Genomic DNA, 26075 nt, shown 5'->3' with positions numbered 1-26075 from the left:
AACAGGGTGGGACTGTGCCAGTGTTGTGTATGTGTGCGGCAACTGATTTTAGTATCGGTTATCCACTTGATGGAACACCACCATCCTCAGTTGATTTTTACTAGTAGAGGAAAAAACAAAGCTTCCTGTCTTTTCTTTCCTACTGGATAAATAAATGACCAGGTTATAATATTGGTCCTTTAATATATTTAAGCTGCTCATCAAACAAGGATCGTATCCTCGTTTGAGTTGGACGTAGTCTGACTCCACTGACATGGACTTCATGCTGCTGGGCTCTTTTCTAGTGACGGGTGACGGGTTGAGCCATTACAAGAAACTCTGTGGCTTAACAAAGACTGCAGTACAAGATGGGGTGGAGTTGTAGTTCATTTGTGGGCGAAGAATCTTCACAGACAGTTGATTATATTTGATTTTTGTCATAAAGTAGTTGGCCGATGCAATATTTTAGATGGAGTAACTGTGAAACGGTGAAAGCTCCATTTGTAACATGCACACATTTGCACGTGTACCCCACCACAAGTAGACTGCTGCCTGTAGGAAATTTAACAAAACCAGCTGAGAGTGAGGGGTGCGCTAACTTTGTGGCTTGCAGTTGTTAGACCTGCCAGCCCCATGAGCTGTTTTGTTTCTACTTCCTGTCCTGTTGACTTTTTTCCACTTCAGCAAAGTACATTTAAAAAATCCAGTCTACCTTCACTATTACTGAGAGAGGTCTGACCTGGGAGAAGCTGAAGCTGATGACCAACATCTGTAGTATGTTGTTTTGGGTGTCTTTCTCAGGCAAAGTAGGGCAGTTAAACAAAAAAAGTGTTTTTCCAGCTAATTTTCAAAGTAGTTCTTGAGATAACAAAATTCAATTAGCTGAAAACAAGGTGATAGAGAGAACTGACCAATGTCCAGTGCATAAAATGAACTGTAACTAGGAGCAAAGTGCAGCCACTTTGGCTAAACCACTCTGTTTCCTGTCCTCCTACAACACCTCACTGCTCTGTTCTGGCTCTGTGTGTGTGTTGCTTCTGGTACTAATAAAATTAAACAAGTGTACTTTGCAGTACCAGGGCTGTTTTCTGGAGAGGTTTCACTCCAGTTATTTGCCATGACTTTAGTATTTCAACCATCCATCCATTGTTTTCACCGGTCATGATAGCAGCACTCTAAGCAGAGAAGCTCAGACCTCACTCTTAGCCTCTTTTACAGAGCTGAAGAAGAAGAGCTAATCTCTCCAGTGTATACTAGGTCTGCCCTGGGCTTCCGCCTGGCAGGACAGATATGAAACTCTTCATCTAGGAGGCATCCTAGCCAGGTACCTGAACCACCGCAACTCACTCCTTTCAGTATGCAGGACTTGCTGTTCTATACTGAGCCCTTCCCGAGCAGCCAGACACCCTTTGGAGGAAATTAATTTCCACCACTTGTATCCGCAGTCTCATTCTTTGGGTCACTACATAATTTTAATGTGATTGGCAATAACTGATTCAAAACATTCAGTATGGATGTCCCTGGTAGTTTAGTCTAAAAGTCAGAAAACAAACTGAGGGCAGACTTAATGGCTAAATTTTGGTAATGCAAATATTTCATGTGTATTTAAGATTAATGCTCTCTAATAATCAAACAGTGTATTAAATGTTGCTTTAATGTGTTGCACTTTGTGTTGTACCTAACATTGTGTCCACTCTCTGGGCTACGGTAGCATGGTTATGTTGGTATACTCTTCCATAATTGAGCTTCAAATTTACAACTTCACAGATGGAAGAGAGACACTGTCATCTGTTGGGAATTCAGCGTTGGCTAATGGTGTCAAAACAACAGTAACAGGGCTGACTCGTTGTGGACCTCCCTAACATTGATATGACTTTATTCTCACTTAGAAAGCAGGAGTTGGTGTTTTTATTCACTCAGGAGTTTTGGGTGGGTGTAATGTTGCGTTCCATTTACCTATTTCCAGTTGAACATAGTTGTAGTAGGACTGGAGGTCCTGTGCATCTGCTGTGTTGTGTGATGAAGTCATGCTAACATGAACACACCAGCTAATCATAGTCTTGAATTGTCCTTAATTACTCAAATGTTCTTGTGTTTTTGAAAATTGGCACATTTAAAAGTATAACCTGGAGAGTTGTGGTTTACAGCTGACACTGTTATACACAGCCACAGTTTTTGAGGTGATTTATGCATTTTTTCAGCTCAAGACGCCTAAATGATTTAAAGTGTTATTTTCTTTCTGCTGTTGTGGTGAATGTCAGCTGAGGTGTGACCTTAGCTTGGTTGGGGAGTCGGAAACAACTGGCAGTTCTACAGAATACATGCAAATGTAGATTGAGCTCAGTGCGTTAGCATTCCTGTAACACGTACAGAAACCTTTAAGTAGAGTAGTTGAGTAGAGGAAGGCAGTTAAACAGTCTTCTCTTTATAACTTGCATCACATGCCTTTAGCTTATTTACTTTCTGTCACCACTTTAGATTGTTTATTTTTAGCACACACTATTTGATTAAGTGTATGTGCTCCTAACGCAGTGATTGTGCCGTTTTTGTTTCTGTAGCATGGTAAGGTTTTCTTCTCACCTCTCAGTTGTAAATCTGAACTACTCTGGTAGTACTTCAGATCTATTCAAAGCTGCTCAGCACCTCGTAGGGGGTTGCTATTTAAAATTAGCATGGACAACTTGGTTGTCTCCAGCATTTGTCCCAGCCCGTGGCTGTCGTTGTCGTCTTTGTTGCCACTAGTGAAGAGGCAATCCCCCCCTCCCCCAAACTCCCTTTCTTCTGTCATCAGACACCACGGATCTGTTTGTTGGCGGGTTTTACGAGGTGTCGGGACCCAGCGAAGGTCGCCATCCCTGAACGAGTGTTAACAGTTGAATGGGTAAAATGGAACTACAGCTGCAGACCAGGCTGCCACCTTGCTTCAGCTGCTGAATGGGTCCTTAATGTGCTAATGGGAGTTCAGCTGACTGGTCGGCTTGTGGAAATGAGACTGTGTTGGAGGTTAGGGGGAAATTTGATAGCTTCTGTTGAACCCACAGAAGCATTTTAATGCTCTGGTGCTGCTGAGTTTTCTTTTTTTTCCTGAAGATTTCATTACTGTCATAGTAAAATAATGAGTTGACTGGCAAAAATGTTTATATTTGAAATACATATGGTAACAGTGACTCTAATTTTAAGTTTAATTTTTTTTAAACTTTTAAAAAGTGCCAGATATCAAAACTGAGAACATGAGGGCTTGTTCACAAAGTGTAGCATTGCTAAGCTAGGTAGCAGCCTAGTGTCTATTATACTCACTATACTGCACCTCTCCCCACACACTACACGCGTGCCACATACAAACTGTAGTCCCTCTCTTAGGTCGTCCAGCTCGAGTTGCTTTTATCTATCTCTGGCTTGCGTCTGGACCCCGTGATAACGGCACATCCCTCCAAGAAGGTTCGGGTGTGGACAGTTTATATCGAGGACGTGTCCAGTTGGTGGCACGTTGAAATATGACTTAGCTCCTCAGTATTTTTCATTGGTTAGAGGGGTGGGGGCGGGGGGGTCCACAACTCAGCTTTTCCCTGTTTTTCACTTTTTCTGCCAGTTATATTTCATCTTATTCCTTTGTAATGAAGTGTGTACATTTTGGGTGAAATAACTGTGGTAACGTCGAATCACTTTTGGCATTTATAGTTCTGTGCAAAAGCCTTGGGCGATTAACCATTTCTTTATATTTTGCTAGGAGATGGAAAATGACTGTAGCCCTGTATTTTTATTAATTTTATCCCTGTCAGACTTTTATGTTTCATATTTTTTTTATTTATTTGGTAGTTTCAGTGTCTGAAGATACTTTAAATTTCCCTGTAACCTTGGTTCATCGACTGAGTTAGGTGCCTTTTTTATGTTGCATTTATTCATATGCAGTTCCAGTTACATTGGAAGTCTTGCATGTCGGAACTCGGTACGTTCCTGTTGGAAAGTCGATAAAGCAATGGCTCTGCCTTGCTAAGAAGCAATATAATGTTATTTTGCAGCATATTCATGGGTAGATCTTGCAGTGAAAGATTACTTTCACTGCTGCCATCTTGGATTGTTAACTTTGGGTTGGTGGGGCTGCTCCCACATTCTGAGTGGCAAAATCCAAGTTGGGGCACATTCCAGATGAAAATTTTGACTGGAAACGCAGAAATTCCAACTTAATCTGGAACATACCAATAGGGCAGTTTTGTGCAAGACATTAGGCAGAGGAACTGGACTGAAAAGGCTGATATCTAAAGGAAAAGTATCTGAATACCTTCAGATAGCATGGAGAAATATTGCTGAATAGCACGTTTAAAACAATAAGAAAGTCTGACTCCTTGAAAGGGGGGAAAAAAGTAAAGAAACGTGGGGTGTCTCAAGTACTGTACACAGTGTACTAAGATGTAGAAATCGTTGTCAGGCACTCATAAAGTGGTCATGGCTTTTGAAGCAGTTGAAGTCTGTATAATGGCTCAGCCCTTCATCATAGCTGATCATCACCCTTCAGGATACTGTAGATACTCTACTGTTACAGTTTCACAGCTTTGGTTTTAGATCATTTAAAAATTGTTGAAGCTTTAAGTAATGTGTTCTTTGGGAAGGGCACCTGTAACCGGAAGGTCGCCGGTTCGATCCCCGGCCTCTCTGTCCTGGTCGTTGTGTCCTTGGGCAAGACACTTTACCCTACCGCCTACTGGTGTTGGCCAGAGGGGCCGATGGCGCGATATGGCAGCCTCGCTTCTGTCAGTCTGCCCCAGGGCAGCTGTGGCTACAACCGTAGCTTGCCTCCACCAGTGTGTGAATGTGAGCATGAATGAATAATGTCATTGTAAAGCGCTTTGGGTGCCTTGAAAAGCGCTATATAAATCCAATGCATTATTATTATTATTATTATTATTATTATTATTATTATTATTATTATTATTATTATCACCACCATCATCAGCTGTCACCACTGTCCAGCCTGCACATGACTCTGGCGATTGGACAGTTTTCATCTTTTTCTTAACTTGAACCCTTTCCACATCTGAGGTGAAGTTGGAGCCCGGGTCGCTCACATGAGCTTCATTTGATGTGTGTCTCAGTGCTGGCTGCGACACCTCCTAGCCTACTCTTTTTACTCCATGTGAGCTTGTGATGTCATCACCCTACAGATCACATGACTTCAGAGGGAGTCTTCGACTGTGTGCACACGCTGCGATTGTACGCGTTTCCTCCATATTTGGTTCTTGCATGCAGAAAGGCTTCCCTCCTCAGTGGTTACTCTGCTCTGTCAACAATTCAGACTGCAGCAGTCAGTAGAGGAAACTCAAGAGAAAGTTTCACACTCATAACTTGAGATGTTGGCTGTAAACCAGTGTTTGGTGATTTTTAAGGTGATTATTGCTTTATCCAACCAGTGATGGTTGTTTGCTGTCCTCGGTGCCTTTTGGGGGGAAATGTGGTGTGTCTCAAACATTTAAATAAGGTCTGCCTGGATTTATTTTATTTATTTTAATTAAAGAAATCTTAATGGGGATTCTCTGTTCAACGCTGTTCTTTTTTTTCCATATATCAAGAATGTGACAGTTTCGGGGGAAATTCCAGAAGTTAATATTGACTCAAAAAAACAAATCTTTTGAATGTACAACCTCGGAATCATGATACAACACATGTGGGAGTGGAGGAAAAACCTGTGTGATTCAGACCACAAAAAAACCCCGGCATTTAGCTGAGGATCGGGCCCATTTCCCAACGCTGCGACTGTGTTTGTCTAAGACTGCAGAGCCGACGTGGCACAAAGTTTATTTATAGGATTCACCAAGCGAGCCCCCGTGGGATCTTAGGGCAGGTACTGAAGCTGCTCCGTGCTGTAGGATTCAGGTGGAGGCCAAACACAAATTCCCATGAGGCATGTGCGTTGTGGAGAGTGGCTGTTTGGTTTGCGAGGGTGGGGAGGCGGGAGGCACTCTTGGGGCTGTTGATCGGAAAGGAGGATGAGATGTGGAGGAAGAGCTTTTCAGAAACGTGCAAAAATCTGTTTTGTCAAGTTGGAGCACTTGATTGTAAAATAAATTTAAATGTATATTACAGTAAAGCATTAGAATGAACAGATGTGAAGCTGCTACTGGAGAAACTTTAAGAGACAATGGCTGATTTGAACAGTTGGGGGTTGGTAGTGGCTAATGTTAATGGTAGCCTCTGGCAATCCAGCATGCACAGCAGGCTGCAACAACCTTCAGTGAGCACTGTGGGGAATAAACATAGAAGGAGTGGGTGAAATGAGAGAATTGAAAGAAGTAGTTGACGTAGTGCTTGGGAGAAGAGTCACTACATACTAATGTCTTTAGACAACAGCACGCTGGTCTTGGTGAAGCAGTTAAGCAGTGAATGGGTTTTTTTCCTCTAGCAGCTGGAGCTTCTCAAACATTCTCAGTGGTATGTAAATAATCATTTTACATTCTGTGTCTAAAAATAATCTGTTGGTTACAACAGCAATCTTTTAATAGTCCTGAAGAGTTAAACGTCCCTCTGTTTAAACAGAGTTGAAGAAATTTACATTCAGCATGTGAGCAAATTACAGTTTGCATGAGAGTGCGGACATCTCAAACCTTCAGGGGCTATTTCTATATTATTAATGGATGTCATCAGTCTGTGCAGTTGTTATGAGTACTTGGTTGTGAGCTGCTGCTGGAGCAAACAGTTTCGGGGACTACCTGCAGGGAAAATCCAACTATAACTACATGCTGCTGTCAAACCACTAATAAAAATGATGTAATGGTGTAAATCCAGTCAGCTGTGACAATTTTATTTTCTCGTGGTCTTGTTTCCGCCTCTTCATTGGTGGATGCTAAGTAGTAAGTTGAGAGAAATTGCAAACAGCATATTTGTAATATTTTGCTCTGTCAAAATCTTTTTTTCCCCCCATTTTTGTGTTTAGGCTCCTTACGTGTGTAATGTTAAGACTTTTAAGTGGTTGTCCCCAGTGCTTTATTCTTGTGTTGGCCTATTACCAGTGCTGAGAAAATGTCTAATCCGGTGTAGGAGTTTAAAGAAATGTCTGTAAACGCTGATTTTTGTTGAATTATGACTTTCCCAGTATCTGGCACGCAGACACAGGAACAATTATCTGTAACGCTTCCTAGAAGTCTTAAAAAGGTTCCCGGAGGCTGAAAGTACCCCGGTGTTACCTGACTCTGAAGACTCACCTTTCAACTCATTGTCTGTTTTATTTTATTTATTTTTAAAGCATTTAAAAATGTAACAGTCGGTGACTCTTCTGTAACATGCATGAGAATTAGCTCACTTAACTCTCCATCAACATGGAGCAGTCTTTTTGTTTATTTGTTTGTTTGTTTTATTTGTAAATGGAAGTGCTGTGCGGTTTCTAAAACATATACCCCAGATAGATGCTCCTCAGTGGGGTAAAAACATGTCCTAAAAGCAGAAACTTTTGAGTAGAAGCACAGCAAAGAAAAACTTGATCTACTGGCTAGAGTTTTCATCAGGGTTTAACACTCAAACTGTGACGCTTAAAAGGGGGAAAAAGGTGTGCCACAGGCTGTGGTTTCTTTGATCAGCTGATGCGCAGCTTAAGCTACATATAATTTAGTCATGTGTACACTTTAAACAAAATATGGACACACCTTATAGTCAAATTCAGTTCGTTTTAGTTCACGACTGGCTTTCAGTTATTTGGATTTACTTTAACACTTGTTTGTGTGCGAGTGCGGCGTTGTTGATTTGTTGTGCATTTAGATTGTATTTAAGTGGCTTTGCCTCAGTTCATATACAGCTGATGTTGAGGATCAGCAAACAGCATGCAAATGGAGAAGTTGTTTGTATTAGATTTACTTTTAATGAAAAATGAGCTCACTGATTAATTCTTCTCTCTGTGGATGTTTTAGTCGTCCAGCGTTTTATTCTTGTTGCTTCTTTGGGGAGAGATGGGGAGAGACATTTCCCTCTCCCCCAATTTACATCTTCACTCATTCTTTCTCTGTAGGTTTCTGTTATTTAGCCATTTCTCTTTGTAACACATAGTCATACCTACACCCATCAGTTTGAGAGTATTCAGTAACACAGTTGTCAGAGCTTTATTACAGTTGGCCCCATAAAACTTAAAATACAACCAGCCTGTACTCATACCTGCAGAGAGCGTTTTTAAGGTGCCAAAAGTCAAAAACACTTAAGACTCATGAAGCAAAGCTCAGGAGTGAAGGTTTGTTATCACAGGTGGAAACTTTTCTGATGTGGTGTAGTAAAGTATTGTGAAATGGGCTACATTAAAGAGATTAAAATCTACAATTTGGCTTATGAGAGCATTTTAAATAGGTGTTACAGTAGTTGTGTAATAATTCTGAAATAAAGTCCATAGTCTCACATTGCAATTTAGTTTCTGTGTTGTAACCATCCCACCATTACCAACGTAATGCCCTCATTATGTACTAATGGGGGTGTCAATAGGACATTTTGGAGAAGAGACGCAAAAGTTCAGAGTTAGCTAAACACACACAAACGAGCATTATGACGCAAACGGGACGGAGAAAACTGAAGGGTTGTATCATCAGTTTCAGCTAAATGCTCAAACTGATGCTTGCTATGCTAGAGTCACACTAGTGAAATTAGAAGTGACCAGCTGTGCAACCGCTCCCATTCAGGTGCCGTCTTCAAGGTGACTTTTGTGTGATAAGACGCTGTCCAGCTGCTATTGTGTCAGAACAATAGTGAACAAAACCACAAACACTATCCAGCATCAATAATAATTCTTGTGGGAAAATATTTTTGCAGTTATGTCCCTATTTCAAAGCCCTGAACACAAGGCCACATATCACACTTTCTTTTTTTCCCCTTTTGGGCAGAAGCACTGAAATTTGTGATGGATTTCTGTAGTTTAAATGGATTCCCCTTAATACAGTTAACAATACAATTTTAGCTTCTAAAGTGACATTACAACTATAAAAGTATCAAGAAATAATTGTTAATGAGGGAAATGTTGCATTTGTTTGGACTGTTGGGCTGAAGCAATAAATAAGTAGAGAGGTTAAGGTAATGGCTATACCACGGAGTCTTGCTGCAATAATCAGTCACTGCTTGCATTACTTAAATGCCCTGGAAGGCAGATACACAAAGAGCATCTTATATGAACCCACTGACGATGTGACTGCCTGAGGAGCATCAGCTTATAGTTTGCCTAACATCTTGGCCCAGCGAGGCTCTCCTCTGACCTTAAACTATCATCTGCAATCATCATGTGACGTGCACTGAACACTGAGCAGCCCTGTAAGTAATGCCTACATGTCTGTCGAGGAGGATTCGTAGCGTGCGGCTCAGATGATCATGAGGTGGCGGTTTAGCTCAACAGCTTGCTTTTTACTACTGAACAACACTTGATTGTCCACTTTTTGCAGAGTTTGGTGGACTATGAAATGTAATTACTAGTGGGATACAGTTTCAGGAACTAGTCTGGTTCATTGCTGCCGCTGGGTTCCCAGAAGTGGTCGAAGCGATATTAAAAAAAGAAGAAAAAACGCTGTTTGCTGTAATTGTATGAACTTACCAATGACTGGAATTATAAATAACAATCAAGTGTAATTTATTTGCTCTTAAATTGCAAACACTCTTTACCCTGAAACAGGAAGGGCCGATTTGTCTTTGGTCACCACAGAAGCAACTCATCTTTACATAAACAATTAATTCATAAAGATTTCATGAGTATCTTGTGGTTGCTCACAGAGGTTTATTTACAACTTCTTATCTGAACTGGTGGCGTCTCCGGGACGTTAGCTGCGCAGTCCATATTTTAAGAGGGAGACGATGTGCAGGAGTACGTGCACAAACAGTTGCACCTGGTAGTTATTAACAAAAGGGGGGAAAAATTGGAAACATCAACCAAACAATGTGACTCTAAAATAAAACTAAACACAATGCACACTCACAGGAAGATGCCACGGTTTCTTTCTAATCCCATTGCTTTTGCATTACCAGCCTCATTTACCTGGGCACTACCACTTGCACTGGTAAGGGAGGGGTAATCGAAACATAAGTAACTTGATAGACATGCTGTTAATGGTAAACCTGGCTCCTGATGTCACAAATCTTATTTTTTTTTTTTTTTTTTTTATAAAAGATTAGTACCTATAATAGATACTGTATCCATACAAAGAAAATCACACTTCTTTTTTTTTTTTTTTTTTTTTCTCACTTACCGCTTCTGTTCTGCACTTCCTCGCTCACTGATGTAATGGTCATGCAAATCTATCTTTAATAATCTTAATACCACCGAACAGCTGATTTCCCAGAAAAGCAAATGAATCACAGAAGCAGTACAGAGTATAGCAAAAATGGGCAAGGCATCACCCCTTTCACAGAGGACTGTAATTTTTTACAGAGAACATAATTTCCTTAGGGATTAATAAAGTATTCTGACTTTTGATTTTAAATGCACTTTTTTTTTTTTTTTGCCAAACTGAAACAGCTCCTCTAGAGTTCTGATTGTCGGAGGCCACGTCAGAGTGCTCTGTCATGATGACGAGGTAGAAAGACTCGAGGAAAGTTGAGCATTTCCTCTGTTGTCCCACTTCCTGTGATTAGGCACAAAATGAACAATCATGCAGCACAGGGAGCAGTGAGAAATTTTTGTAACTACTATTGTTCATACACTAAGCAGATAAGAGAGGGCTAAATGCTTGAGGAATTAACACGGATTCCTTGACTAAATAAGTGCAAAGTTGTTACGCTGGCCAGTGTTTCAACATGGGTCTGCTGACAGGAGAGCAGGAGTTTCAGTTATGCATTAACCCGACCCAAATGTGGCTGGAGTTTAAGTGGGTGGGTGGAAATCTAAGGTGTTTGCAGATGCATACCTGTGTTCAGGAGGATATGTTCAGTCCTGTTTGGTAGTTGAGACTTGGTCACAGAACAATGTGACACGGGCAAATGATCCATGTGTCTTTGGTTCTTTACTTATAAGGCCAGTTAAAGCTATTTTTGGTGCTGAGCATACCATGAACAAACTATCCAGCTGAGGAGAGCCATTTGCTCTTCCTAGCTATTAGGAGAGTACAAATTTTAATTTTAGAGTTGCAGGATTTTTATTGGAGTAAAATAAGTTTGATGTCAGGCTTTTTTGCGCAGTTGCTTGTCTCATAACTTTCTGCGGGATCTTCTGTGGAGACGTTTATTCTTTAGCTGAAGAGGCAGGGGTAATGGTTCACACTTTGTCCACTTTTGGCTGCACACTTCTATTTTCCTATGAAGGTCAGGAACAAGGATGTGCAAATCTAGGTCAAAGTAAACCAAAGTTTTCTTCCATTAAAAGTCTTCTACTTTTAGTGATTTTGCAGGTTTAAATTTTATTATAACAAAACAGATTTCAGGGATTTTTTTTTTTTTTTTTTTACTTGACTTCACTTGTGTCTCAAATTGTATCTGTTGGAGTTTTCCTAATTTTGGTGGTAAAATGACTACAGGCCAGGATGATTGAAAAGTCCGGTCATGAGGCCGCCTAACACTGGAGGGTTCCAGCTTAAAATAGCAAACCAGGTTAGCGCAGAATCAGGTTCCTGTTTGGAGCAATCCTTCGGTTTCCACCTGCCATTAGTGAGTTTTATCAGACTGGCACATTCATGTGACATTATCAGCCACGATTAGTGTAAGCGGCCAGCTGCTGACGCAACTTTATGCCTGCTAAGTGTGGGATGTTGCGTTCGCCACCTGAAACGTCACCAGGTTATAAGAAGCTTTTGTTTAAGGGTAAAAAGCTGCCAGTTTCACAAAGCAAACATTTAGCTGTTTAATTATTTCACACAGCTTCTTTATGAAAGACTGCATTGATGAAAACAAAGTAGTAGCCTGGGAGATAGACCTGAAGTCCTCTGATTGGAGCTAATGAGAGGCTGACTAAAAACTGCGCTGTCTGTATCTGCAGCAAATCCTTCGTTATTAGAGAAGATCAGCAAATTTGTTGCTCATAAAATTGTTCTTTTAAAGGAAGGATGTTTAAAACATCAAAACAAAATACACACACTTTCCACCTTAGTTTCTAAATGGGTTATTCAATTACACTGTGATTCTCCTGCCTGGTTGATGTTGAAAGAAAATGTGGTTTTTTGAATGTTCTTCATACTGTTTTATCTAAATAGGCACTGCACAAATGTATTAGCGATCAGAAAGACACCACACCCTCGCCCTGTTTGTTAGCTCATGTTGCATGTTGCGTCCCATCTTTGATCCCTCCAAGAAATCATTTTTTATTTGCTGCGTAACTTCTGTTGAGTAATCCCCGGGGGATACAAAGCTCCTAAATGGGCTAACATGAAGCAAAAGTTAAAGCCTGTAGTGTCAGGAAGCTCAAATTAAACCACTGTTGCACCATCTCCTAAATTCATGGCTCAAAGTTAAACAAACAGTCTAAGTTTGAAGTCCAGGAATCATGTAAATGAAGTGAGGGGATACTACGGGACAGTAAAGAGACATGAGGTTCAGCTCGCAGTCCTCCATTTGATTAAAAACTGATTTGAAGGTTAACTCTGATTATTAAGCTTGTGTGTAAGGATATTTGTGGCTCCACATGAGCTGAAGAGTGATGTTGAAAAAGGAAAACCTCTGCCTCCTCCTCGTCTGCTTAATGTGACCATCTTGAGGTCTTTAGCATTGAATTGCTAACCAAACTGGTCAACTTGCATCATGGGTAATGTACTCACATTTCTATATAGAAATTTTGAATTCAGTGACTAATTTAATATAATTCCATGTGATTAGCTGGCAAAGCATTTGCTGTGGCTTTCAGTGTTTTCCTCGTCCTCAGTTGTACTTAAAATGCCTCAGAATCGGCTTATGACGGCGTTCCCAGCCTGGGAAAAAGAAAACTGCACAACAGCAAGCATTGAGATGAGAGAATACAATCGGAAAGCCAAACTATAGGAGAACCAGTTAAATTCTCAATCTTCTTTCTTTTGATGTTTAAGGAGCAGTTTAATTTTCTCTAAGTTTTGTCTTTATTTACTACCTGTAGTGGATTTAAGGAAAAAAAATTCTCTACAGTCATGCTGTCTGTAAACGCGACTGTTGGCATTTTTCATGGCTATAAGACTAACTTATATTATACTGTAGACTCTTGTTTTTGCAATAATCTCACTCATCCTTCCCCCGTACACTTTTACTGCACTTCTTAATAGAGCTGAATAATAAAAGGCTGTAAATTTGGATCCATTTAGAGTTCATTCAGTGTTCTTTAAGTACATAATGGGCTTTTTTAATCTCAGTTTGCCTCTGAATTGGCTTCTTACACTGTCATGACACACAATTCTTTTAATATTTTAATTATTATTATTTTTTAAGTTTTCTGTTTACTGACTTAGCCTTGATAAAACAGTTGAAACTCTTCTGCTGGTAAATTTCCACCCAGGGAACAACTGTAGGTTCTTGGCCAGTTTCTACTAGAGATGGACCGATCCGATATTACGTATCGGTATCGGTCCGATACTGACGTAAATTACTGGATTGGATATCGGAGAGAAATAAAAAATGTAATCCGATCCATTAAATATCAAAAAAGCACCTCACAAAACTTGCGACACGGCGTAACTCGGCTCATAACCGTAGCACGTCGGAGCAGTGTGCGTCACATGATAGAGCGGCTGTGTGTATTTGTAGCCTCGCTAGCAATCCAGCATTTCATCTCCGAGGAAGTTATCCCAGAGAGAAGTAAAGCAAGTGTGTAAGTTCATCTCTGAATGTTTGTAAAGCATTCCCATGTTAAGCTTAACAACCGATATATGGAGCGACTGCCTCTCTCTCCCTCTCATGATTGAAGTAGCAGCAGGAAACTGATCAATGATCAGCTGATCGGCTTTTCTGTCGCGAGTCCGTCTCTTTTTTATTGCCCACTTTGCACCAGAAAGAGGAAACCAGCGGCTGAACAACAGCAGCACGTTTAACCTTGATAAGCTGTCGTTAGAATTTATTTAATATTACTTTCTACACCAGGAGCGTTTTCTACGTAGCTGACAGCTGATAACTGTGCAGGGGCGGGTCTAGCAAAGTTTAGCCAGGGGGGCCGATAGGGCATGAACAGGGAAAAGGGGGCACAAAGACATACTTTTCTTTCTTATTCTCATTTAAAATGTCTAGCTTTTAATAAATAATTATCTGAATCTTACACCCAAAGTTTTAATCTGATGTAAAATGTATAGAAGTCCATTACTGTATATAGTAACTGTTAAGTCTAATATACCCTAGTAAGCTATAGTACTTTTTCCTTTGGGAAGGTACCATCTGTGCAGTCTGCAATTCTGTAGAAGAAAGATGTTGAATCTATTTAATTATTCTTGAAAAATAATTAATTTCTGTGCATTTTTTTTTTTTTTTTTTTTTTTTCACACTGCATGAGTTTGCAACCCTATTAGTTAGGTTGCTTAATATTTCTGCTAAGTACTCTTTAAAATACCAGAATAGGGAGAATTAAGTTTATTAGATTGATCAGTGTTGCTGAACTATGAAATATTTTGGGTGCAGTGTATTTTTTGCATACAGGTATAACAGAATAGCTTTAGTGTTGTTGTTTATTTAAACTTGAGTATGAACTTATACAAAATGCAGCTTTTAAAGATATTAAAAAACAGTTTTATTGATTAAAAAACACTATCGGATTCATATCGGTATCGGCAGATATCCAAATTTATGATATCAGTATCGGACATAAAAAAAAGTGGTGTCGTGCCATCTCTAGTTTCTACCCAGCAGTTGTAGGTTTCTCACCCAGCCCGACCTTTTGTTATTCATAGTGTCGTTCTGTTTCTAACACATGCAAACACTCTGACCTGTGAAGTGGTCCGTGATTAAGAATGGATTTGATTTGGGTATCTTTCTGCCGCTTGTCTAAGCACCAGTTAGATTTTAAGTACTTTTAACTGAGGCTACATCGTCAGAACAGTTGATGCCAGACCTACTGCCTGCTCTCAGATGTCTCATTTGCCAGTTGGCCGTCTATCAGTTTTCAGCTGCAGTGTGATGAACCAAAAAGAGAAAACAAGAGGTTTGTTCTTTATATTTTCTTATCAGTTTCTCAGGTACTAAATGAACAAAGCTAAAACAAAATGGAAAATCGGTGGTTGATATTGGATGTTGGTTAGTTAATTGCAAACATCAGTATTGAAAACCGATGCCAACTTTGACCATGTCCTAAGCTAACTATTTGTTTTATTTTAAAACACTGTAGTGTTTAACCTTGAGAGATTATTAGATCATTGAGAGATAGTTGGAGACGAGGAGTATGGTAAGTCCCTTTGGAGTTGGAGTCAGGAGACGCCATTTGAAGGTGCCTGTACAGCAGCTGCTTTACAGCAGCTAAACATGTTGCACTGGTTAAGGTTTTAATCTCATTGTTTCCTGTTGTTTCTAGTTTTAAATGTTCATTCATGCACTGTGACTGCAGACTTTTTAGACACCAGCAGCTTTGTCATTACTGGAGGTCGTTGGGAATTTGAAAAATGGCAATGATGAAATTGGCGTCAGCAAAACTGTTTGCCTGGGTCTTTATAATTTTGTGCCATTTTCATACAGATTCCCAAGTATTGTGTGGTTTTTTTTTTTTTGTTTTTTTTTTCCCTTCCTAAATGGCAGGATTAGATGCTTTTTTTTTTTTTTGGAAAGTTGGAAACAGTTTCTTTTGTTTCCTTTTACCTGAACGGTGAAAAGGCAAGATTTGAACGATGGGTGTTATGTGGACGTGCGATTCAGAACGTGTATGCATTGAAAAGTGAAATAGAAGTAGGTTTTCTGGGCCTAGAAATTCCTGTTTGGCTGTACTGTCCTCCAAACCTGAAATATCTTGCTGTCATTAACATGTACACGCATAGACGTCTCTACTGAAACCCCGGCACGCTGCTTCTCTTTGTGCTTTGGCGATGTATCTGCCAGAGGATTTTTATTCCCCCTCTCTCTTTCTTCCCGGTGATCGTCCTTAAGGCGCTTAGTAAGATTTATACTTTGGTGTGAACTGCTGCCTGGGAGCCTCGCTGGTTGCCTCGCTCGTATCACTGTGGCTGGTGACAGTGCAGCTAGAGATGGAAAGGAGGAAACCTCTCTGATTTCAGGGCATGAGCCAGACAATGAGGCGGTGAACGTGACTATCGTTTTCATTGGGGGGGAAACTACAGCAATACCAGACTCACGTCTTTAAAGGCTGAAGTAACGTGCACGTTTTCTTCAGAACTGGTTTAAGGTAACAAGTTTGTGTCTATCTTTCCGAAGTTCTTTGTTCTTTTTTATTTTATGGCTTTTGTTGTAATTGTAGCTGGATTGCAGCAATAATTTGTTACTAATGTATTTAACCCTTTATGTTGTTTAAATTCTATATCTACTAATTTACATTCATGTAAGGGATGGTGTGTGTGCTGCTGTTGAGCTGGTCGTGTTGTATGGAGATTACCTGCTGTTTTATGTATTTATTTTAAGGAATAATTCAGATCCTGCTGTGATATGTTTTTATTGTTCTGAGGAAGAGCCAACAAAATACAAAACACATTGGCTGTCAGGCCTCAGTTGAGTAATATATATTTTTTATATATATATTTTGAATCCTTTATTTGTTGATTTGTTCGCTCAATATGCTAAATGCTCAATTTTTAAAAGAAAAATATAAAACATTTGTTGTTTTTTTATACTTTAACTTAACATAACCTCAAGATCTTGAAAATCTTTTCACTTTCATTGGCAAAAATCTTATCACTATCAATTATAAATTCATCATACTTTCATGGCTTAAAAAAATCTATCACACTTCTCCTGATGAGTTTCTGACATCCCTACACATGTTGTTCAACACACTTTTTGAATTTTTATTCTCCTGTTGTGCTTATTCGAGTGATTGTGTTGTGTGGGTTTGTTGCAGTGAATGTAGCTCGAGTCAGAAAAGAGTGTCGGATTGTAGTTTAGTTTATCTGAAAACAGACACCACAGCAGTTTATTAAAGGGGAAATAAGACACATAAAGCCAGATTATTCACCAAGAGCCTGCCTGCTGCTCATAGATAAGACAAGTAATGAGAATGTAAATTGAACTGTTTGAAAGACAAGCGAGTACCTGTGGGAGAAAGAAGCAAGTTTGTCTTATGTGGGGTTTTTTTTTTTTCCTTCTCTACAAGACTCTACATTTTTAATCACATGCATATAAATGTTTGTGCTTCTATCTTCCTCTGTTCATGTATGCAGACCAAGTTGTAATGTCAGTCATCTTTGTGTCCCCACAGAGTCCACCGGCCCTGCCAAGGTGGTGAGAGCAGGCAACCCACCTAAAGCCAGGCGTGGCGGCAAGGTAATAATTTGCATGCATATGTCTATGTGTTGAATGTTAAGCAGCGGACGGTTTTTATAATATTCACAAGCTCCAACGGTATTATGTTGGCTCGATTTGGTTTTTAAAGTCTCTAAGGAAAATTCAGTGCTTTTAAAATCCAGATTGTTTTGGCAAGAATTTGTCCAAAGGGAAATTGGCTTACTTGATGGGAAAAATTAGACCCCCCCCATTTTTGTCTGTCATTGTTTTATAATTCCCAGCCAAGAAATGATTATTGTCTATAACTTATACCAGATAACAGATTTTTGTTATGGTGCATTTAAAAACAAAAATGATTTATTAAAATTTAGGTGAAGTGGCTTTTTATTTCTGTTGTAGTATCAGGCTTTCTGCTTTGGTGTCAAAATGTCAGCAGTAGCAGGGGACTAGTCTGGGTGCCACTCCCGCCTGCCAAGAAGACCAAAACGAGGCTAGAGTTCACACGGGCTCAGCAAAACTGGAAATTAGAAGATTGAATAAACAAAATCTGTGTTCTGAGTCTGTTTCTGCTGTGACATTTGGATGGTAGGATCAGAAACTGGCATTAATGACATTAAAATGTGGATCCAATTGTCTCAGCTGCTGCTGGTGGTCTAAAATTGTGTGGGGGTAATTTCTTGGCACACTTTGGTCCCCTTTAGTTTCAACTGGGCATCGTTTTAAACACTGCAGCCTGCTCGAGTAAAGCTATTCCATTATGATCAGTCTTCATGCCACAAAGTTTTCTCTAACTGGTTTCTTGAACATGATTATGAGCTCACAGCCTCCACAGTACCCAGATCTCAACCCAATAGTGCAAATTTGATGTGGAGGTACTGGATATTTGTATCATGGATGTGCAGCTGACAAATCTGCAGCAACCTTATGATGATATTTTGTCAATATGCACTAAAATCACCCAAGAAATGTTTCCATCAACTTACTAAATCTATGCCGTGAAGGATTAACACAGTTCTGATGGAAATAAGGGGCGGTCCTACCTGGTATTAGAAAAATGTATCTAATGAAATATTTGCTGAGTGTAAATTGAGAAGACAACCTTTATTTTTTTTTTTGACATGAGCTGAAGGAAAGTTGTTTTTTTTTTTCCCCATGTGACAGCCCAAGCGCAGGTATTTCTTTAATGCCTCGAGAAATGTGCAGTCACCTCCTCTCACATGCTGGAATGCAGATGTGCTCGCAGTGAACCAATGGCATGCGAGATGAAGCCTTTCATTCAGAACTCCCCACCCCTTTTGTCTGACGCTGTAGTACTCTACAGTTGGTTGTTTGTAGCCACACCTTGACCATAAACTTTTTATGGCTGGTTTGGAGTTAACCACCCAGTCCCAGGAACAAAAGACAGAAGCTGGCAATCAGCCGGCAACACATTGCTGAAGATAAACAGTAAAAAGCTGTAAAAACACTCATGTAAAGTGTTTTTTAACCAGATTATACTTGAGCGTAACGTGTAAGGACTACAGCGGGTACTGCCTGTTCAGACATGATCAGTTTTTGGACTGCATTTTAACCTGAGCGGTGTTTCTTTTTTCCTTTTTCTCTATTTCTTGAAGAAATTGACATTTTTAAACAGAAAAGAAGCAATCGGATGTTTTTTTTTTTCCCCTCTTGAATTTCTTTGTAATTTCTTTGTTTTTTTTGTCCTCAGGTTGGAGACTTCGGAGACACGAACAGCTGGCCAACTCCAGGGGAGATTGCAACTAAAGACATGCAGGTAGGTTGTTGTTATTGTTGTTATTATTGCGTGTTGCATTTTTGTAGCCTGGTAGATGTAGAAGATACACTGGAGAGATTAAGCTCTGTTTCACCTGACTACATTGTTTGATATTTGAGTAGAAGCAGCGACATCCATACGTGCGCAACAGGTTTTTTATGCTATGAGACATATCTGATTTGCATTTTTTTTTTTTTTTTCTTTTGCTCTCAGCTGGTGCATTAGGTTTCAGCTGTAGACGGATATGATATGTCATTTCATTCTGGTCAGAACTTTTTCTTTTTAGAATTGGTTCTTTCAACCCATTCCTGCAGAGCACATCTGTCTTGTAGAGAAAAGCATTAGCAGAAAGGTTTTTGAAAATTTGTGTTCAGGAGTTGTTGTCTTAGAAAAATATGGACCAAAATTGTAGAAAATTTCTGCAGTGTAAAGGGTCACAAAATCTGAGGTAGAGCATGTAGAGAGTTCATGCTGTACCTCAGGGAAAAGTGGTAGAGAGTGATGTTTTTTTTGGATTGTTCTGCAACGAATGTACGAACTGGAGCCTTTATAAGTTTAAGCGAGCTGTGGTGTTACGGGGTCTGAAGTTAATCCTTTTTATAATAATGGGAAGAAGGTGTAGACTGGAAGGAACACAAGCGTTGCAACAGTTTAGAGTTGGAAGCAGATTTCAGTAACTTTTAAGTTAAAAATATTCACCAAGCAAAATGAGGAGCCGAGCCTGCTACACTTTGCTGTAGTGGGTGTTTGCAGCTTTCTTCAATGGGTATTTTAGTGGCTGTAATTACACGCCAGCTAAACAGCACATCCAGACAGAGCAGTCTGCTTCTGCTGGCCCTGACTTTGTGTCCCCAGGATTGATTGTTTCTTTTAAGGTGTGGGTTAGCCAAGATTTGCCACCATGTCTCCATCTGTGGAGACGAAGCAAAGATGGCTGACCACAAAACGAGAAGCTGCCAAATGTTTTTACGCTTAAGGATTAGTATCTTGTTTTTTTTCTTTTTCAAAAAAGGGAAATTGTGACGGTATCTAAGGCCTGAGTCATTATAAACTCAGTGAGTTTTAAATGACGTTGCATGTTTTATTGTGATTAAAATGTTAGCTATTTCTAGGAGTAAGCTGTTCTGAGTCTTCAAGCTGCCTGTTTGGTTACTTAAGTACCCTAAAAAACGTCCAAATGAGTTGTTGATCCTGCAGTAGCACCTTAGTGTTAAACCTTCAAATTTGAGGGATGTTTACAGGTTTGTTGGGCCTGTGCTGTTTCCTGTCATGTTGCAAAAGAACTTGTAAGGAGGTTGGGAGTCTGTTAAAATTGCATTAATCTACATTAAAAAAAGTCTCTCCTCTGCTAGTGATTAACTCATCCTGAAACACATCCTGCATATAAGCTTTACCCAGGTGTCCATGACACTCTAAGCCCCTCCCCTCTTAACTCCACTTGTCCCTTAGAGCTGCAGGTCAGCTGTGGGATGTGTCTAATTTGTGTCCACTTACAGTAGCAGCAGCAGTCATTAACCCCCCCCCCCCCCAGAGCTGTTATCTATTTCTGGTCTCTGGATGACAGTATGTCACTGGGCAAGCAACCCCGGTAACCTCCCCTATTTTAGGCAGGCAGGTCTGAGGGAACACGAAGGAGAGAGCGTGTCCTCGAGCACGAAAATGTGGGTCATATCATCAGCACCAGGAATAACCTGCAGGACTGGTGGGAGGGGTGGAGTCTGGAGGTAGGCCAAGGCCTGGGAAAGGATGTCCTTTTAGGGATCCCCCCCTCAAAGAAGCCACCCCTGGATCTGTGGTGGTGCTATTCTTAGGGGGGGGCTGAAGTTCACCATCCATCATGCAACATTCAAAGGTGTAAATCAGTCACTGAATTCCACGGATTACTCATGCTGGGGACTCTGATATTTAAGAGAAGGTGGGGAATTTGCATAGTGTACTTTAATTTTCCAGTGCTGTGGTTAAAGTCAAACCTAAGGTCGCAGTCAGTGGGCATAAAGTTAATCTGCTTTTTTTTTTAAGTTTTAAAATTGTCTTCCACGATACAACATGAAATACAGCACAGCAATGCAAGCAGAAAGTACTTCACACTTGTTTGGGCAGCCCGCAGAGATTCAAAGAAACGTGCAGTGCAATAACACATTTGGACAAAACACATTACAGCTTTTTTTTTTTTTTTTTTTTTTTTTTAACAAAGTGTAAAGTCCAGACACTGAAAGTAGATTTGAATAAGTAATAAAAGGTTTTGTGCTACTTTTTTGTTGTAAGATGAAGTTTAGCAACAGTTTTGTAATCCTAATCAAACTAGGTTGCTCCCCCCCCCCCCCCCCTTTTTTTTTTTTTTTAAAAATCAGTGAAAAACAAAAGGGTGTACACACCTCTGTTTTGGGACAAATGTTTAGAATAATCATCAAATAAATAGGTTGTCTTCCTCCCCTCACCCCCAACCGCTTGCTGCAGATGACGGCCCCCTCACTGAGGCTGGTTCTGCTGGAGGCTTCTTCCTGTTTAAAAGGGCCTTTTTACGTCCCAATGCTTGCTCATTGGGAGTCATGTGATTGTTGGGATTTTGCTGGCTCATGCTTACCTTACAGTATAAAATGCTTTGGGGCGACTGTTGTCGTGTATATACTAGTCAAGTTGATTAGGCAGCTGATCCTGTTTGGGTCACTGACGGTGTTGCGGTTGACCTGTGATGCAAACTTGCTGAACTGGCCCCTCAGTTTACATGGGAAGAAAAGCCGTGTTCTCAGTTGTTCCCATCCACCACCAGTTTGTTTAACACAAATGACTGAATTAAGAAGGTGCGAGATTTTTAACCTTTTAGATTTTTTGCTTCAGGCTGACTGCAGCCGCTCCAGCTCTTTGTAGGAGCATGCATGTACTCCACTATCAATTTTAAAGCTTTTACTGTTTTTCTTTCGAATATAGGATATAAATCTAATTCAACAAATTATGCTGTATTGCTATATTGAAGATATTGGTACATAAAATAATTAAATTGGCTTGTGGGCTAGTAAAAAGTGGATCTAATGGCCCACTTGCCTAGTGGGGAATAATTATGATGACGAACACTGAAGTGCAAAAATCTCTCTAGTCCAGCTTAATTTATTACAATTTAGTGTGTTTATATTTAAAAACTTGAAAAAAACCACTGCATGGAATAATGGTATAAAATTCAGTGTGTCATGTTATCAGCCCTTTTGTGCCATTACAGTCAGAACCACTCCACACCTCTTGGAGAGCAGCAGCCTAAGCAGCTACTGCCACATATATAACTGTAGGTTGTCTGAGTCATGCAGGCAGAAGAAAGCCCCTCTTCCCCTACAGTGCGGGGAGAAAAGCCATATACATGCATGTGACTGTTTAGTCCACAGTGGCTTCTGGTGTCATGTCATCTATACCTGATTGTATTTTCATTTTTCACCCCATTTTTATCATCTCATCAGTGTCCTGCCTGTAATTTTCTTTCTTTCATTCACCCACCGTAAATGGCAGGGCGGTGCTGCTTTCTGGGGTGGGTTTTTGGGTAACTGTTCCTATGCTCGGGATTAGAAATGTCTCATTATGAAAGTGGCTGAAACGGACGCGTCATCAGTGCCTTCCTGTAGCACAAGAAGAATGACTCAGCATCCTTGTGATCTTAGCTTTGCTGTTGGCATTTTCAGTCGCACAGTGTTATTCATTAAGAAAACGCACTGAACCGCTCACACCTGATCCTCTAATGGTTTATCTCACACCATTCTGTCATCGCTGAAAGTATCCTCGCTCCTCTTCCAAGCCGCACAGATTTCAGAGCAATAAACCTCTTGATGTTATGACACACATTAGCTTTGTCTCCACTGAGATGAGGTTGGCTGTACTGTGGAAGGCCCAGAGGGAGCTCGGCCGACTAATAGTTGCAGCAGATGCTTCTTATTATCCACAGCTTGTGCAACATTGACTTGGCATTTTCATTGTTTTTTGACAACACCAATAAAAGCATGATGTTTTGGAGCAGAGGAGCTTAGGCTATAAAAGCCCAGCAGGTCTGATCTGCTCTATATCCGGAAACTACCAGATTATAACTATAGGGCTGGGAAGTACACTGATTAATTGGTCGGGTGCTAGAAAGCTTTCATCCATTTTAACTGCTTAGCATTAGAGCTTTTTTTTTTTTTTTTAAACATCATCACATACTGTACGTGTGTGTGTGTTTGTCTGTCTGTGCATCATGGTCCACCTCATTGTCTTCTCTAAACTGCTCTTCCCTCCCTCTGTTCAGATTGAGGCAGTGACACGGACCGTGTCCTGCCCGCCGACTGTCAGGCAGGTCAGAGACTCATGGAAATTCACTGTAAGTTCAACCCATGAACCCTGCTGCCTGCCTACCTGTTCACTTTCAATAACTGTATCTGATTTTTAGACCAATAACAAGTGAAATATGTAAAACTTAACATTACACTCACAGAAGTATCGCTTTACCCTTTTTAGAGTCAAACAGAAATCCAGATAACTCACTTTTTGACCAAGTAAATTTGTGCTGTGACTGTTTTTTGTAATTTTTCTGTATGTGAAAGAAGTTTTTGAACATTTCTTTTAAGACACCGGGTAAGCCTTGTGCCTTTAAGTGGCCGTATCCCATGGTAACCTTAGGAGAGCCTTTGTTATGAGACAAACTGTCAACTTCTGTCCATTTAAACTCAGAGGAAATCTCAGTATTTTCTTCCCATTAACAACAATCATTAATCAGTGAGCAGTAAGTTAATGATTTATTTATTTTTTTTTATGATTCTTCCCTGTCAGTGTCATTTTGCATCATCATCATTATCATCTGCTGAGTCATGTAATGGTCACCGGTGCCATGTTTTTGATTCATTATGCAGTTTTTGAAGGGGGGGCTGTTGTGTTGTTCCTTTGTTTCTGTCACATATGATGGTGGGACCTCATATGAGGTCAGCATATTTGTAAATGCAATCTCTGAGTCAGATGTTCAAGCTCCAGGCTGCTCTAAGCAGCTGATGTCAAAGGGTTTTCTAATCTATTATGAGCGGATGTCAGAGGAGGCGGAGCCTACAAGTTTTGTGTTCTTTTCGGAAGCCTGGTGAGGGGCAATCAATCGGAAGTGAGGTCAGAGGGAGAAGGGGTGTTAAGGAGACAGGTGCTAAAATAAAAATTGCTGCAGTGGAGCCTTCCAATAAAAGCACTAAGCAGAAATGAGCATCGTAGATTCCCATCAAGGGCACAGCATGTAGATAAGAATTTGGACTGTTGAATAAAACGGTACTACATGTGCTAGAACAGAAAGTGATTTTCAGACTCAGTGTTGCGTTTCCTACAAAACACTGCACTACTGAATTTGGAAAACCTGTTGTGCTGGTAGGATTTTGTTCTTTTTTTCTTTCCTTCTCATGCATCCCATTTTATTCCAAATTAGATTTAAAAGATTTGTCATTCTAAGCTTGGCCTAAAGAAAGCGTTGGCAAAAGAGGATAACAGAGATAACCCAATAAAGCCAGACTTCTTTGCTTTGTGCTATTTGTGTTCTCTGTATTGTATAATTCTTTTGACCAGGGTTTCCTGAGTTTGGGGGGGGGGGTTGGATGCCATCTCAGGTAAAACATTAACATTCGTTTGGAGTTGGTTTAACTTTTTTTTTGTCTTTATAGCTCAGTGATTTCTTTGGAAGAATTTTACATGGGTTAAAATCGTTAATAAGATATTAGCTGACTGAATCGTTGTAGGGTAAGTCTCAAAAATAAACTTCAGTGTGTAATTTTTAGGCCCAGCACGTGTCAGCTTTGCATAATACAGTTATATATTTGAAAGGAATTACTTTAGCGTATTAAGAATTATGAGTAATCTGTTTTACGTTTACCTGAAGTAATTATTTTCAGCTAAGTGAAACATTCGAGCCTCGAACACAAAATTAAAAGAACTTTACATTTTAAAAGACAGATTACAAATTGTCCCTCTTAATGCTACAAACAAATAAAATTATGACTAATACAAATGCTTTCAGTAGAAAGATTTGAAATGGGTCCCTTCAGCTTTTGGTATAATTTAATTTAAAAATGCTTTTATTTTGTAGAATAATTTAATACTTTGCACTTTTTTAATGTTGACTTTTTTACAGACTGCTTTCTTTCTTACTGTTGTTCAGAAATAACAAGCCTGTTTGGGTTGGTCTGGTCTTTGAATTGAGTTCATTAAGTTTAATATGATCATGCAAAGGGTGTGCATGGCTGTGTGTGTGTTCATGGAAATGGTTTTCAGCATGAAACCTGACTTGCTTTTATTTACCCAACTTCACACAAATTTACGTGACTCTTGTGCAAACACCTCAGGAGTGCCAGAGTTTGCAGATATGCATGTTGCTGATAGCTGAGCTGTCGTAACACAGAGGAGCGGCCGATTTGAATAAACTACTATATCAGCTCTGGGAGCAAAGATAACCAGCAGAGCCAATTTATATATGGTGAACTACCCAGTGTCCGTTACTGTGCCAGGTTAGGCTGGGGTGTAGGGCAGTAGGAGCAGTGTGTTACTCTGCTGCAGTCCCAAAAAAAAGGTCATGTAAACCCCAAACCACATGCAAAGTTGCCTTTGTCCCAATCACTTTTATGACCTGGTGGGTATTTGCAGTTTTAGCCTTCATTAAACATCAATCCCACAATATTTATTAATCCAAAAGCCTCTTGATTTTACACACTAGACTGCTGGTTTAGGAGCTGCTTTTTCCTGTTTCCATTCGATTTTATTGCAAACTTCTTTATTTTTAAAAAGGAAAAAAAAGAGATTTAAAATGCTAAGAAAAGACTGCTGGCTGTTTGTGTGCGTATGTAAACATACCGAGTTGCTCAACTCTAGGTCAAGATTATAAAAGCGATGTTGGTTCAGGGAAAATGAGCCCTTGGTTACTGAAAGCTAACCTGTCCAGTCAAAGTGCCAACTGTTAAAGGTTTTTAACTAATGCTTCCAGTTCAGGTTTTACTGAAATCAAATGGTAAAAATGTGTAACATTATACAGAATCTTTGCCAGTGTAATTTGTTAAGCAAGTGTATTAAGAATTCATTGTAGCAA

At 39.9% G+C, this 26075-nt stretch overlaps 1 protein-coding gene across 5 annotated transcripts in view; it reads left to right on the top strand.

The window, feature by feature from the left end:
• larp1 (La ribonucleoprotein 1, translational regulator) overlaps positions 1-26075 on the top strand; it is a 47902-nt gene that overhangs the window by 4657 nt on the left and 17170 nt on the right. For 3 of the 5 annotated variants that reach the window (XM_031738227.2, XM_039618281.1, XM_031738226.2), the window contains exons 2-4: positions 17216-17280; positions 18950-19015; positions 23277-23348. In XM_031738227.2, coding sequence (XP_031594087.2) covers positions 17216-17280; positions 18950-19015; positions 23277-23348 — 203 coding nt within the window. Of the gene's footprint in view, positions 1-17215; positions 17281-18949; positions 19016-23276; positions 23349-23684; positions 23751-26075 lie in introns of those variants that run through there. The other 2 variants (XM_039618282.1, XM_039618283.1) reach the window with 2 other exon arrangements.

This window comes from Oreochromis aureus, linkage group 10 (genome assembly GCF_013358895.1).
Source record: "Oreochromis aureus strain Israel breed Guangdong linkage group 10, ZZ_aureus, whole genome shotgun sequence".
NCBI lineage: Eukaryota > Metazoa > Chordata > Actinopteri > Cichliformes > Cichlidae > Oreochromis > Oreochromis aureus.
Note: the sequence above shows the minus strand (reverse complement) of the source record. Positions and strands in the feature narration are given on the sequence as shown.